This window comes from Eulemur rufifrons, chromosome 29, assembly GCF_041146395.1.
Source record: "Eulemur rufifrons isolate Redbay chromosome 29, OSU_ERuf_1, whole genome shotgun sequence".
Taxonomy (NCBI): Eukaryota; Metazoa; Chordata; class Mammalia; order Primates; family Lemuridae; genus Eulemur; species Eulemur rufifrons.
Window position 1 is genome coordinate 28126395 of NC_091011.1, and position 16103 is coordinate 28142497.

Here is a 16103-nt window from a genome sequence, read left to right on the forward strand (position 1 = left end):
TGGGCTCCCTGGTCCCAGCCCACCCCACCCCCGTCACCTGGACCGGGGCCATGGCTCCTCCTGGCCTCCCTCCACCCTTACTCCCATGTGATCTATCCTTAGTGCCACAGCCAGAGGGACCCTTTTAAAACATAAGTCATTGTAGGTCATCATGCTACAACATGGATACACCTTGGAGACATTATGCTAAGTGAAATAAGCCAGTCCCGAAAGCGCACAGATTGCATGATTCCACTCATATGAAGTCTCTAGAGGAGTCAAATTCATAGAGGCAGAAATTAGAATGGTGGTTACTAAGGTAGGCAGGAGTGGGGAGTTATTGTTTAATGGATAGAGTTTCAATGTGGGAAGATGTAAAATTTTTGGAAATACCCCATAATACTCTGAAATAAAAAAAGAGGAAGAAAAAAAAAAAGAACAGGCAAAATTCTGGAAATGGTAGTGATGGTTGCACAACATTTTCAATGTATGTAATGCCGCTGGATTGTACACTTAGAATGGTTAAAATGGTAAATTTTGTGTCATACATGGTTTACCACACTTTTTTAAAAAAGTCATACCGTATCATTCCTTTGAGCAAAATTCTGCAACAGCCTCCGTCTTTCTTGGAGTGGAAGCCTGCACTCTTACAGCGGCCGGCGCCAGGCCCTGCACCGTCTGCGCTCCCCGCCCCCGCCCCTTTGTGCTTGCACTTGCGCACTCACGTGCCACCCTCCTTCCCCTCCAACCTCAGCTGCAACCACCCTCTCCTCCCCACCCTTCCCCACATCCTCTGACCTGACCGCACAGGCCTTCTTTCTCTTTCTTCACTTCCTCTGCTTGGGCCAGTCTCCCCAGACCCTGACATCCCCAGCCCCATCCTGCCATTCACTCCCTAGCGTATCCTGTTTTCTTCAAAGTGTTTATTGCTGTCCAAAGTCAGCTTGCTTATTGTTTTTCTGCTCTCCATACCCTCCTCACCATCCCTGATTCCAGAAGAGCAAAAACTTGATCTGTCTTGCTCAGTACTGTAGCCCTGACACCCGGAATGGTCTCTGGCACACAGCAGAGGCTCATAAACATTCAGGGAATAAATGGCAAGATTGGCCAGAGGCAAAAAGTATGCAGTAGTCTCTTTATTGCTCTAACCAGCTCGATTGGAGGCCTTCCCAACCTTCTCTCGCTCCTGGATTCCTTCTTGCCCGTCAAAATCTCAGGTATTTTTAAGGTGGCTTTAAAACATTACCCTCCTTGGGGATTATTTGCATTTAACTAAGATTAAAATCGTAAGCTGAGAGATTAGGTTTTAATTGTGGAATTTCATGCAATACTACTCTGCACCACCTGTAATCCACAGGGGACGCTTATAAAGAGGTGGAGTGGGGTCTTTGTTACATCCTATAAGTCAAATGGGACTGCAGACAGATAAAAAGCTGGTAATGACCTTATCTATGGAGCAAAACAAAAATGACCCTACTTTGAAAACTTTGTCTAAGCTCTCTGCAAAAAGAAACAAAATGCAGCCTGGGGCAGGGATGTATTACCAGTGACCCAGGTGGGAGCCACCCAGCTCTCAGCATTTTCCCCAGGGAATTTTGCTGAGCTCTCATGTCGACCACCTACCCGGTTCTCATCCACTGAGAAGCAGAAAGTGGAGTTTTGTGGTTATGAGATACAAGATGATGTGCCTCTGGCATTGACAGAGAACCTGAAAGCAGGCACCACAGTTACCTATAGAATATGATGGTGCCCCTCTGGGGCTTCCGTCGGCTTGACAGCATTGGATTTGTTGGCAAATACCCCCCCCCCAAAAAAAAAAAAAAAAAAAAAACCTGACTCCTGCTTCAAAATAAACTTAAGAGCCTGTATTGTCTTCCCTCCCCTGCCCATCCACTTTTCTCCATTCTCACACAGCTAGAAAATTCAACTTTAAACTTCTAATTCAGCCCATTTTTACCATAGCCTTGGAATGGGGAAGTTGAACCACCAGAATATGACCTGAAAATGCCATTCAACTTTATTGGTTTCCAAATATGGATTCTGTTTCGGCTGAAAATAGTGCTAGGATTTTTGATTTATGGAGAAATGCCTTCTGTTCTTTCATAGAGATTTTTAGGGCAGCCAGTAATTGGGAGGTTTGGGGAAAAAAATCAACTCCAGGGAGTTGTAGCTCCCTCTGCTGGTTTGAGTGTGGTACTGTATAACACCCGCACGACTGAGCCGGGCTGAGCCGGGCTGAGCCGGGCTGAGCGGAGTGCAAAGCTGTCGTCTCACAGACCATGACCAATACACAGGGAGAATATGGGATGCACAAGGTTCCTGCGGGCTGGATGGACAATCCTAGGTTGGGAGAAAAAATGATAAAAGAAATTGAAGATTCAAACCACCTCTTTGATTGGTTTGTCAAGGACCATCTAGTTCCGTTAGAGAAAAGGAAATTATATGAGTTAAATTTCTTTTAAGTTGCTGTAGTGAGAGCCACCGTGCTGGAAGAGGCACAGTGGCAGCCATGGGATGGCTGTTGCGTAAGGGAGCTTGCGGGTCAACCACACTACTTGGCTGACGCCTAAGAGTAGAACTGAGCCTTTATTTCTACATTGTATGTGGCAAAAGTAGAAAAAAATGTATCTTACACAAATGTTGGGTTAACCATTAATTTTTTTAAATAACTAAAGGTATGATTTAAAATTAAAAAGCCAAAACCCAGGCATAAAAACAGCCACTAGACCAGTGGAACATAATAGAGAACCCAGAAATAAATCCACACATTTACACTTAATTGTTTTTGACAAAGATGGCCAGAACACATAATGGGGAAAGGACATTCTCTTCAGTAAATGGTGTTGGGAAAACTGGATATCCGTATGCAGAAGAATGAAATTAGAAGCTTCCCTCACACCACATAAAAAATCAACTCAAAATGGATTAAACGCTTAAACATGAGACTGGAAACTGTAGAACTACCAAGTAAGAACACAGGGGGGAAAGCTTCATGACATTGATTGGGGCAATAATTTTTTTTGAATATGACCCCAAAAGCACAGGCAATGAGAGCAAAAATAGACGCATAGGATCACATCAAACTAAAAGGCTCCACATTGAGAAGAAAACAATCAATACAGTAAAGAGACAACCTACAGAATGGGATAAATACGTGCAAACTATACATCTGGTAAGAGGTTAATATACAAAATATACAAGGAACCCAACTCAGTAGTTAAAAAAAAAAAAAAAAAAGCTGATCTAAAAATGAGCAAAGGATCTGCATAGACATTTCTCAAAAGAAGACATATAATTGGCCAACAGATATATGAAAAAAATACTCAATATCACTCATCATCAGGGAAATGCAAATTAAAAACACAGTGAGATATCATCTCACATCTGTTAGAATTGTTGTTATCAAGAAAATGAAAGGTAAGTTTTGGTGAGGATATAGAGAAAAGAGAACCCTTACACACCACTGGTGGAAATGTAAATTAGTGCAGCCACTATGGAAAATGGAGAAGAGGTTCCTCAAAAACTTAAAAATAGAATTACTATACGATCCAGCAATCTCACTACTGGGTATATATCCATAGGAAATGAAATCAGTGTTTTGAAGCGATATCTGCACTCCCATGTTTACTGCAGCACTATTCACAATCAGCAAAATACGGAAGCAACCTAAGTGTTCGTCGATGGATAAATGGATAAAGAAATGTGGTATATATACACAATGCAATACTATTCAGCCTTTACAAAGAAGGAAATCCTGTCATTTGTGACAACATGGATGAACCCAGAGGACATTATGCTAAGTGAAATAAGCCAGGCACAGAAAGACAAATACCACGTGATCTCACTCCTACGTGGAACTTTAAAAAACTCATGGAAGCAGAGAGTAGAATGATGGTTAATGTGGGTTTGTGGGAGAGTGAGGGGAGCAGTGGGGAGATGTTGGCAAAGGATACAAAATTTCGGTTAGACAGGAAGAATAAGTTCAGGAAATATATTGTATAACATAACGACTATAATTAATAACAATGTATTGTATACTTGAAAATTGATGAGAGTAGTTTTTAAGTGTTCTCATCACAAATAAATAAGCATGTGGGTTAATACATATGTTAGTTAGATTGATTTAGCCATTCTACAATGTATACATATTTTAAAACATGTTGTGCACAATTTTTTTTTTTGTTAATTATAAAGGAACAGAACCCAGAACTGGCAAATTATATGCAGTATAGAACCACTCTTACGGTTCTTTCTCTCGCCTCGCCTCGCTTTGCTTTGCTTTGCTTTGCTTTTCTTTTCTTTTCTTTTCTTTTCTTGATATCTGTAATAAGCTGATGCCAAAGCACTAAGCACACAATTGTCATTTGAATCCTAGGCAAAATACTGGAGCACCAACGCCCACGAGATCGAAGGCACGGTATTTGACAGGAGTGGAAAACCCGTGCATCGGCTGTTTGGGAAATGGCACGAAAGCATCTACTGCGGCGGCTCCTCCTCATCCACTTGTGTCTGGAGAGCAAGTGAGTAACCGGGTTCGTGGACACCAAGCAAGGCCAGGTGGGTGGGTGTGGCAAGAGGAGCCACGGTGGGCAGGGGGCAGTGTCCATTTGTGGCCTCCAGCCTCTCCTGCTTTGAACTAGGTTAGAGATGTTGGTCCTTCTTTCATTCCTCTAATCCTACCTCCAACTCCGCATCATGGCTACAGCAACACCTCTGCTGGGCTGCTGGGTCCTGCTCAAAGCCACTGCTAATCCGTGGGCATTCTCAGAGGGAGTCTTCCAGTCCACACACATGATGATGCTGAGCATTATGCACTTTTTTTTTTTTTTTGGTTGAGACAGAGTCTCACTTTGTTGCCCAGGCTAGAGTGAGTGCCGTGGCATCAGCCTAGCTCACAGCAACCTCAGACTCCTCGGCTTAAGCGATCCTACTGCCTCAGCCTCCCGAGTAGCTGGGACCACAGGCATGCGCCACCATGCCCGGCTAATTTTTTCTATATAGATTTTTAATTGTCCATATAATTTCTTTCTATTTTTAGTAGAGACGGGGTCTCGCTCTTGCTCAGGCTGGTCTCGAACTCCTGACCTCGAGCAATCCACCCGCCTCAGCCTCCCAGAGTGCTAGGATTACAGGCGTGAGCCACCGCGCCCGGCCGATGCTGAGCATTATGAAAGAAGAATATCAGTAAAATACAAGAAGTCATTCCAGAGTAAGGACAAAGAGGAAAGGGTTGCTGGAAAAACAGTGGCTTGGAAGTGCTACAGGAGTTAGGGATCCCCCAGGCTGACCCAACACCATTCTGATCTCTCCTGTCATTCAGGAGGATGCTGAGCCCTTGAGGCAGCTGTGGGGAGAAGGGCTAGGGAGCCCCAGCTTTCATCAGAATGTCCCCATAACATTTTAGCACCTTATTCCATTTTCTAATCTGAAAAATATGTTGTTTCCAAGTCCCAGTCATATTGTAAAACCATTGTTCTGAGATATATCTCTTAGGACACTTTAAGCTGATAAATCCCTACTGAAAAGAAAAGAAAAACATTCTACTAGTGGCTTAAACCATTAGGATATGTGCTGTTACTTAGCAATAAGTGAGGGGTGGGTGGCTCCAGGGTTACCTGTGTGAAGGACACAGGTCAGTGAGGACACATTCTGCCGGTCCCAGTGGGTTGTGATGTTTCCTCTCATGGATGTAAAATGGTTGTCATGATTCAATATCACATCTCTGCGTGACAGCACACCAAGCATGGAAGAAGGGGAGGACAAAACAGCTTTCTTCTCTTGCAACTCTCTTTCCGTAGGAATGCAATACATCCTAAGATCCCCCAGCAAATGTGTCTTTACATCACATCAGCCTAAAGTGGGTCCAGACCCAACTGGGAACCAATCATGGGCAACAGAGCGGGCAGGAGTGATTCTGATGGGTTTGGATTCATCCCTGGCAAGGGTACAATGCCAACCACATAGCATCAGTGTTCCATTAGCAAGTAAGAAAGAGCAATGATGGTAGAGCAGGCAGCCAACAGTGGCTCTGTCAGTGGGTGGCAGCCACACCTTCCACCATCGCAGGAGTTGCCACCAAGCTAGAATGAATTGATACCATGGAAGCCTTCCTAGCTTCAGAGGTACCTGTGAGATTTTGCAAATGAGATAGTCTCTCTCCTTTGCTTAAAGCACGTATCACAGACGAGAACTGCCATCCTCTCTTGGTGTTGAAGTAGTGCCTTGACAAAGCAACACTGTTGAAGTTTGCATGTTATTTCTTGACTTTATGTCTCTGTGTTGGCCGTGAGCATCCTGGCCCATCTATAAGAAAATCCACTATCTTCACTCTCTGGTGGTTGGGGAGCTGGAGTAGTTTTTTGAATTCACGACAGGAAGCTTTTCTATTATTTTCATGCTTAAGATATACAGAGAATCAGACTAGTTACAAGGAGGATTTCTGAAGCTTCTAAAAATGGATCTGAGGAAATGTATTAATTTGTTGTGTGTGAACAATGAGAGGTTTTGAGTGGATTTTATTAGTCTGAGTTTGGTTTACCCAATATGTAAGTTTGGGTATGTTTAGCTTGATTTTTAGCTGGAATTCAAGAAAGGGCAATGTACCTAATGTTTTAAAGTTAAAGATGTAAAATTTGGGGGAGCAAGGGTTGGTAAAAAGAAGGGCAGGAATGGAAGGAAATAATAACATTTATTGAGCACTTGCTATAGGTTCAGGGCTATTCTAGGTGCTAGACAGAGTTGCAGGAGAATTTGACATCACTCAAATAAAAAATGAATTCTCTAGAATGAGAGTCTTCTTAGTCAGGAAAAATGGTCCCAGGGTTCTTTTTAGCGTGTTTATTTTAATATCAAAATTATTTTCATAGCTTAAACAGTACCTAAGCTTCACAGCATTGCATAAATTTGCTAATCTGACCATGCAAAGAAGACCATATCCCTGTAGACAGAAGAAAACTTCTAGAGAAGAAAATTTAGAGAGAAATATTCAGTATCTGTTCATTAGTCAGAATATTTTAATAGAAATGGAGCAGTTTAGAGCCGAGAGAGAAGAATTGTAGCCAGTCTGAGATGAAAAAGGTAAAGGAATTAAAATGTAACCTAAATGAAATGCAATTTAAGGATGAATGATTTATTTTTCTTTTAGATCCCATGCCGAAAGGCTATGAACAATACTATGGCTTCACACAGTTTGCGCTAGAATTAAATGAAATAGATCTGTTGTCAAAGTCTTTATTGCCACCTACTGACACTCGATTTAGGCCAGACCAAAGGTAAGGATTTTTTTAAAGATTTTTCTCTCCAGAGATGTAAAACTCTACAAAAAGTCTTATTAACAACCCCCAGGCCGCAGAAGCACCCGAGAGAGGTAGAAAATGTCATCCGGAGTAGAGAGGTGTAGGGGGGCTTTCAGCAATTGTGTCTTGCAGAAAATGGAGCCCAGCTTAGGTCTATGTGGGGCATGGCCTGTAATTTCAGTAAAGTCCTGTTTCTAATCAAATGCCAAAAAAAAGGTGTTGATTTTGAAGAGTTTTGCTGCATGCAATCATAAAGAACTCACTGAGCATTTGAAAGAGAGAAAAGCATGCAGTTCCCCTGGGCCCCTCGAATTTAAATTATTTTGGTGCACTGAGCTCTAGCTGCTAGCAAGCTGTGTGACATGCGATAAGTCTTCATCTTTCTCAGCCTCAGTTTCATACTCTGCAAAATGGAAATAATAATCTTGCCCCTGAGGCCTTTCTAATTAAGACTCAAAATCCAGAGGCCCCCCTCCACAAAAGATTACTACATTTGGCTTTATTAAAAACAAACATTTCATGAGCTAAGTATTAGTTAAAAAGAAGAAAAGAAAAAGAAACTGAAAACCCTTCCTTATGGCAAAATGAATAAAAGAATATATAAGGTCAAAAGAAAAATGACCACCTGAGAAGTCTACATCTGCAATTCATCATGAATTGCTTCTAGAAATCAAGTAATAGATCAGCACATTAGAAAAAATGGACATAGGACAATGAACAGTTCACGTAATAGGAAATGCAGATGTCCCTTATACGTGCAAAAGGATGCTCAGCCTCATTCATAATAAGAAAAATGCAAATTTTAAAAACTATGTTGGCATCCCATTTCTTAACCTATCAGATTGGCAAAAATTCTAAAGTTTGATACACTCTGAGGCTGAGAGAGAGAAGGGCTCTCTCGTAACATTGCTCATGGGAATGTAAATTGCTGTAATCCCCATAAAGGGCAGTTTGGTAATACATAAATTACAAACTCACCCTTTAACCCAGCAATCCCACTTCTAGAAATTTCTCCTACGGATTTCTCCTATTTACTCATGTGCAAAATAATGGATGTACAAGGTCATTCGTTGCAGCATATATTGTCACTTAAAAAAATTGGGGACAATCCAAATTGTCTAGCAATAGGGAATTGTTTAAATAAATTAAAGTATATCTACACAGCTGAATATCATGCAGCTATTAAAAAATGAAGATGTCCATGTACTACCATAGAAAGATCTCCAAAATATATTGTTAAGTAAAAAGTAAAGCAAAACAAAATACTAAGGTATAAATAGTATGTATAGCTCGCTACCATTTGTATTTTTTAAAGGGAGGGAGGGGTAAGAATATATATTAGTATTTGCTTATATATGCAGGAAGAATGTCTAGAAGGACGTGTGAGATACTATCTTCCCTGACTACTGCAAAACATTGTTCGAAGCATTGGGAGAGGAGTCTTAGGCATAGGAGAGGATTTTGAATATCCAGTCTTAAACACTTGCAAGTTTAGTGGGAATGATTGTTATGTTTTCTTGGAGTTAATATCCCTGTATTTTTTTCCCTCAATTCCTCAGGTTTCTAGAAGAAGGGAACTTAGAAGAAGCTGAAATACAAAAGCAGAGGATCGAACAGCTACAGAGAGAAAGGCGGCGAGTCTTAGAAGAGAATAACGTGGAGCACCAGCCTCGGTTTTTCAGGTTGGTGCCTGGGGTGGGAGGTCGTTGGTTGATCGATGGTGCTTGCATGTCACGCTTCTGGTCTGCAGAAAGTGAGCAAGACTGTCCTCTCCCCAGATGGGAGCATTCCCCATGCTCTTCCTCCTGCAGAGTGGTGAAACCCCTCGTGTGTGCCAGGGCCTGCCTTCCCTGACACCTGCCTCTGGACTGTCCCTCTTGCTGTCCTCAGGCAGGAGCAGGGCTGCTTTTTTACCTTCCCTGTGTTCGCCCTGTGAGTCTGCAGAGGAGGCTTTCGGTGAGGGAGGCTGTCAGAGCTGTCCAGACGCCAGACCAGCTTATTAAATTTATAGCTAAGGTTGGCCACCCCCAGAGACATATTTTACACGAAGATAGAGATAATTAATGATCACCCTGCTGCTTACCAGTATGGAAATTCCAAGCAGTCTAATTCTTGGATTATAGACGTTCCAATGCACTTGGGCTTGGATTTGGAACATTTGCTGTTATTTTTAAAATAACTTGCTAAGAGGATCTTGTTAAAAATAGACTTAAATTTTTAAAGGGGCATGAAAGATCCTCAGCCCTTCACCTCCTCACTTCCCTCTTTTATTTTAAACTAAGAAGCAGCAAAGGCCCAGGGAGCGCGGGTGATTGTTGAAGGACCCAGAGGAATGTCCCGCACTCTGGGGCCTGCTCTTCTGACTACCATGCCAGTCTCTATATGGTTTTAGGTTTTTTGTTTGTTCTTTTTTTAAAAAATCAATGTTAAAACAGGCATATGTAGAAAAGCAGCAAACTCCAAACTTCGTCTACCCAAGTCCTGTTTCCAGGGTACTTTTGGGGTGTTTTTTGTTTGCATTTTTGTTTTTAATGGACACCAGAAGTACATTTAGGAGGATTTAGCTACTAATCTATCAGCAGCAATAAAATATGTATTCTAAAACATCAAAATAGCAACAAATAATGTTTTATCTCCAAAATATAATGCTCTTTTTTTCCAAAGTTGATGTAGATTCTACCAGATCCTTTCTGATCATGTCCATAAATTCAGGATATTAGTGGTTGAGGCCAAGTGGCCAGAATTACATCCTGAAATATTCAAAACTTTATTTAAACACTTTAAAAATAAGATAGACATGTTAAATTCGTTTTTGAAAAAGACAAGGGATAGAAAAATAGATAGATTAACAGACAAATCAATTGATTTACTTATCAGTCAATAGCTATACACATATACCCTTTACTAGTCAATTCTTTTTTTTTTTTTAATAGATCATCTAGTTTCATTTTTTTAAAAAAAGGAAAACCTACATTTATAAAGATGTTCATTGCAGTACCTTTTAGGATCATTAAAAATTGTGGATAACCAAACTGTCTCAAGAACTAGTTAAGGAGATTCATCAACTCGATCCAACATCAAAGCATTAAAAATGACCTCATCAAGTCTGTGGGGCTCTATGGGAAACAAATTAACATTTAAGTGCAAAATGTAGAACGTTACATATGTTGTCATCGTAGTCACGAAGGAATTGGGTCCGAGTGGAAAAGGGCTGAAGGCCACTACAGCCGAGGTGGCCGTTCCTCTTTTTCTTTTTGATTGTCTATAGCATTATCATAGCATTGCATGGAGAAAATTTTAAAAATTGGAGAGAAAGTGAGAGTTGTTCAGCCATAGCAGTTCCTGTTTGGGACTGTTCAAGTTGGAAACCTGGCAAAGAGATTTCAGAGGGGAACGTGGGGACTTGGATGTTGTCTTTATCCCTTGCCAAGGACCAACTAAAACATCTCTGGGAAGTCTAGCTGGAAGCCGTAGCTCAGGCAGAACTGAGCCTCTTTGTTTCAAACTAGTGAGCTATCTAATACACAGATTGGGTCATTTCAAACACAGCCCTTTATGGGAATAGGGAAACAATTGTGATAAAAATTTGCCTTCCTGAGAGTTGGGAAAACAGACGCCGTCCACTTTCGCTTCCAAAAACACGGCGGTATCAGTCAAAATTACAAATGTACATACTCTTTGACCCACCAGTGCTAACTACAGAAATTTTTAATGTAACTGTACTCACACACAAGGAAAATAGCATATGCTTTGTTTATAATAGCCAGAGTTTGAAAATAACCTAAGTACCCCTCTATAGGGTACCTGTTAGATAAATTATGGTCCATCCATACAATGGAGTATTATACAACTGTTAAAAAGGAAAATGAGGACCCTTATTGCTAGAGTCACCAAACTTTTCCTGTAAGGAACAAATGATAAATATTGTGGGTTTTGCAGGCCATAAGGTCTCAGTAGCAATTACTCAACCCAACTGTTCAGCGTGAAGGCAACCATGAATAATATTTAAATAAATGGACATGTCTGTGTTCCAACAAAACAGCACTTCAGAGGTAGGCAGAAGGCTGGATTTGACCGTTGGGCTATAGCTTGTGGACCCCTGCCTTATTGTGCTAATGGGAAATGATCTCCAATATACATTGTTATGTCAAAAAGTCGATTACGTCTATTGTTACGTCAAGTACAACATTGTGTCAGAATAGGAGAGGGTAGAGTGTGTGTCATGCATACACGGGCATGGAATTTCTCTGAAAAAATGAAGCTGATAACATCACTGCCTCTGAGAAGAACTGGAGGGCTAGGAGAGAGGGGTAGGAAGAAAACTTTTAGCTATATACCCTTTTGTGCCTTTTGAATTTTGATCTATGTAATATATTATCAATTCAAAGAATAGTAAATCAAGAGTATTCTCTTCAGACTGTTATGACTTCCAATTCCCTTTTTTTAAGTGTTAACTTATCATCTTCTAAGAACAACCTGGTCGATGTGTGGCTTTTATGTCATTGGTCCCAAGGCAGTGACTGTCATCCTAGTCATGTTTTATAAATGTCAGACTCTCCCCGCCCCATCCTTCTCTCAGAAGCACCACTTTCCTCAGCCTCTAAGATTGAGAAGTTCAAGTCAGAAGGATGAAAATGGTTTCCAGGCCTCCATTCCCTGTGCTAATCAATACTGGGTTCTCAGGGGTGTGGAATGCATGGGAGAGTGATGGTGGGGAGTAGAGGAGGGAGAGAGAATGTGACACTATTTTCAAGAGTCTGCAAGAAATTGTTTCATCTTTCACAGGAAATCCCATGATGACTCTTGGGTGAGCAATGGCACCTATTTGGAACTTAGAAGGGACCTTGGCTTTTCCAAACTGGACCATCCTGTCTTGTGGTGAAAAAGTAAAGAAGAAGACAGAAATGTTGGCGTCCTTCTCCCGTGTTTGCTTCCTGAAGCAACACAAACCTGTGTCTATGTATTTAAAAGATATAATCTAGAATGATCACTTGTGCTTAGCTTAGCATTGTATTTAAGTACATATTTTCTTCAGTGGGTTTCTTTACAATTTCAAATGTTATCATGATTGTTTATATGAATGTAGAACACCTTGATATTTCTTTTTATATATGAACTATTTAATAAAAATGAAAGATTGAATGTTAACGTGTGGGTTAAAAAAAGAAGCTTTAACACTAATTTTCCAAAGGTTAGGGAAAATTCAAATTAAATTTATGCCTTATAAATTATGTTGGAGGAAAAAAGTCAACTTCTCCCGGGTGCATTAAGAAATAAGAAGAATACCCAGGGTTACTCTCCCATGCGTAAGCTACCTGAGTTTAATTTGGTAGCTGAAATATCTTTTTGCCTCAGACAGCTCTTGAATTGCTCATACAGAACAATTTTGCTGGTGCTGGCGTCTGAAGAATATTTTCATTTGCATTTTAGTGATTGGGGGAGGGTATAAGATTAGTGGGGTGTGTTTTTATATATGATGGATACGGCACCTTCTTGAAGAAAAAGCATTTCGGCCCATTCTTCCCTGTAGTTTCTATTGCCTTATATACAAAATCATACCCTCTTGCTCAGAGAATTTGTCATTAATTAGAGAATTCCCCATTAATTATTGTAATGGCATCCCAGAGAGCTAGTGGGAAATTTCTCGTTAGCGAGAGCTGAATCCTTGGCAAGTTAAGAAACTACTTCCTGCTTCCCACTCCACCCCTAGGTTTTGACCCCTCCTGTATCACCATCTCTGTTGAGTGTGGAACGTCCCAGTTTAGCATAAAACATACAGTCCATTCCACACAGCAATTTGACTTTCTAAAACTTTAGCAAAATAACTGATTGTTTTGAATAACTCAACATGTTTTTCTTAAATACTGTTTTAGTATTTTCTACCTCTAAATAAGCACTGTATTTTAGATCTTGTATAAAAAGTTCGACCATCTGCCTTATAGACAAACATAGAAAATTGATGTTCTTCCTTTGTGTTGTGTTCTGATAAAGCTTTAAGTGTCTTAGCCCTTTCCTACAATTTCTTGTTACTCATGTCTCTCTTTTGTGAGTTTTGCAACAGTCTTGAATACTATATATTATAACTTCTAAAAGGGGAAACTTTGTCTCTTTAAATGTGTTATTTCAAATTACAATAATATAATTTGTGCAGTAGTTGAATTATGTTATCAAATCAATTCCAACTTCTGCCCAGATTACGTCAAAACCAAAGCCTAATTATTAAGCCTTTTATTCTAATGTCCATAACAATCCTATGGAATATCAAGTATAATGATGTGGTAAAAAGATTTCTCCTGAAAACGTTTTTTGATATTTAAAGAAATCCAGAGCATATAGAATGTTATGAATACAGAGTAAACTGAAGGGAAAGAATGCACGATTTTTCAGTGTCATACCAAATAGCTAGTCGGACAGTATTGCATTTTCAAAATGGAGAGTTACTTAAAGTGGATCTGTAGCCTCTTGGAATCTGCAAGTGACTGGCATTTTAAAACAACTCATTAAATATGGGATTCATTTATTTCATTTTATGGAGATGCCAAGATGAACACAATGTGAATGTCATTTCCATTTCTAAGCAGTTGAACGGCACAAATTCTTTGGTATGTGCTTTGTTCTTTCCTTTTCAAGCATTTATCCGAATTCTGTTCACAGACATGAGGAAGCAGGCTGTAGATTTAAGGGTACTCAAGGGGAAAACAAATCTAGTTTTCACAATGTGAGGGTAAATGTAAAATTTTAGTAATACTGGCTGTTAAATTGGCCTGCTCCAGAGGCTGGCTCAAAAAAGAAAAAAACAGCAACAAAAAACCTACAGCCTGCGTGGATGTAGCATTGTTGTGCAGTTTTTGGTAATTCCTTAATTGTCCCAGTGCAGTTATTTCAATTGATCTTATGCTTTAATTTGGAATCAAAAGGACAACTAGACCAAATATCACCTCTTTTGTCATTTCATTTGAGATGGGGTTGGGGATGAATTAAAATATGATACAGAACTATATGCAGATTTAGAAATCTGCTAGTCAGTCCCGGCATATACAAAGGGCTTTTCTGAACTTTAAACAGCTTGGTGGTGCATCCTGACATCATAAGCTTAAAACTACCTTGAGGGGGAAATGGCTTCATTTTTCCTTCTGTCCCTTTTCTCAAAAGCACCTTCCCACCAAATTGTTATCTCTGCAACACTGTATGTTTTTAAGATGGAGTAAACAGAAACATGGCATTATTTGGGAAGAACTGATGTAGAATTTAATTTTCTACACTTTAAATCTCCCTATTAAATGATGCCAATCACTGCACCATTTGAGATGCATAGTTTAACTTCTATTTTATTTCCTAATTATTCCATCCTAAATTTCTGGTCAGTTACACAGAAATTCTTAGAAATAGGACTTTGTGCAGGCAACCACCCTGCACTTCAGATGATGTTTCTGGTGCCACTACTGACTGCCCTAAACTGCAGGAAACCCATTCAGGAAGGAGCCAACAGTCTCCAGTGTAGCAGGCGAGCTGATCAGCTCCCTCCCCAGGCCCCAAAGCACCCCAAGGCTGGTGTTTCCCTGAGTCAAAGGTAACAAAAGCCCCTCCGTGTAGTTCCCTTCCCAGGCCAGGCTGGTTCTGGTCCTAATTAGAGATGAGAGTTCACTTGCAGGCGACAAGTACCAGGATGTCCGAGCAGCACCACGGTCTTCCTGTGCTTCCTGTGGAACTCTAGGGGGAAAATATACAAACTGATGTTTTTTGTTAATGTGTACTTCATTGGAGCTGCTGTTTTCTCCTATTCTACTTTTAATTACATCCAATACATTATTTGCTTGGGCTTCAAGCACTGTCCTTCCTCTGTATTTTCCAGATTTATGATAAGTGATCTTGTTCTACTGTTAAAAATGTCAAGCCTAAAAGAAAAATGATAAAAGTTTTTATTTGGCTGTTGAACCTTGAGGTAGGCCTACGACATAACACTACAAGTTATATTATGCCTCTGGCGATCGTAGAATCTCCTCAGACCTTTTTGTTATGAGCAGAAGCAACAAGAAATTGTTCTTATGATCTTAGGAATACTAGTTCCAATGTATCGGCATAGTTTATTTGAATGTCTTTAATTTTGATATTAACATCAGCATAAATCTATTTTTGCTACCAGATGATAGCTATTTTCATGTGCTCAAATTTCCTCTGCATTGTATTAATCTGTGACTCAGTGTTAGTTGTTCTTTTTCTGTGTCGGAAATCTACGTCACATAAATGTCTGCAAATCATGACAGCCTCAAATGCAAACCATTTTCAGAGACTTTGGTCTTGGGGAATGCAGTGATCACAAGTGACTATTTTATTTGCGATTTTATCTTCCTCTGTTACCTCAGAGGATACTTTTTTTTTTTAAATGGATATTTACGAATCTTCCACTTAACTGCTTGTGAAATTATTTTCTGTTTAAATCCTGCCCTCCCCTCCTTACCCAATGCCTCCCTAAAAAGCTCCTATTAATGTGTTTATCCCCCTCATGTAGCTAGTTGAAAGTGAATAAATAACATGGAAAAAGGCCACCATTGTCTTTGTTTTTCCAGATTAATGGGTATATGTGGCTGCTGAAAGGGGACAGAACAAGACTCTTTCAAGGAAGAAACACACCAGGTTACCTAAAGCAATGGGGGCTGGAAATAAGAATACCCTGGAATATTCTGGAACACAGAGACTCTTGGAAAGTATAGACTTGCCACACTTTCACTCCCAACATCTCTGAGGCATGCCACTGATGCGGATCCCCCAGCCCTTGGAATGGGGGCCTGAGGCAGCAGGAGCCCCAGACGGGAGCCCCTCTGTCTAGCC

General features: G+C 40.3%; 1 protein-coding gene across 4 annotated transcripts in view; it reads left to right on the forward strand.

The window, feature by feature from the left end:
- The window catches only part of OSBPL3 (oxysterol binding protein like 3), a 153869-nt gene extending 138054 nt beyond the window's left edge, over positions 1 to 15815 (forward strand). For 3 of the 4 annotated variants that reach the window (XM_069462545.1, XM_069462544.1, XM_069462546.1), the window contains 4 exons: positions 4355 to 4499; positions 7124 to 7250; positions 8834 to 8956; positions 12060 to 15815. In XM_069462545.1, coding sequence (XP_069318646.1) covers positions 4355 to 4499; positions 7124 to 7250; positions 8834 to 8956; positions 12060 to 12156 — 492 coding nt within the window. In that variant the 3' untranslated portion in view covers positions 12157 to 15815. The remainder of the gene's footprint in view (positions 1 to 4354; positions 4500 to 7123; positions 7251 to 8833; positions 8957 to 12059) is intronic. The other variant, XM_069462543.1, reaches the window with a different exon arrangement.
- The last annotated feature ends 288 nt before the right edge of the window (positions 15816 to 16103 follow it).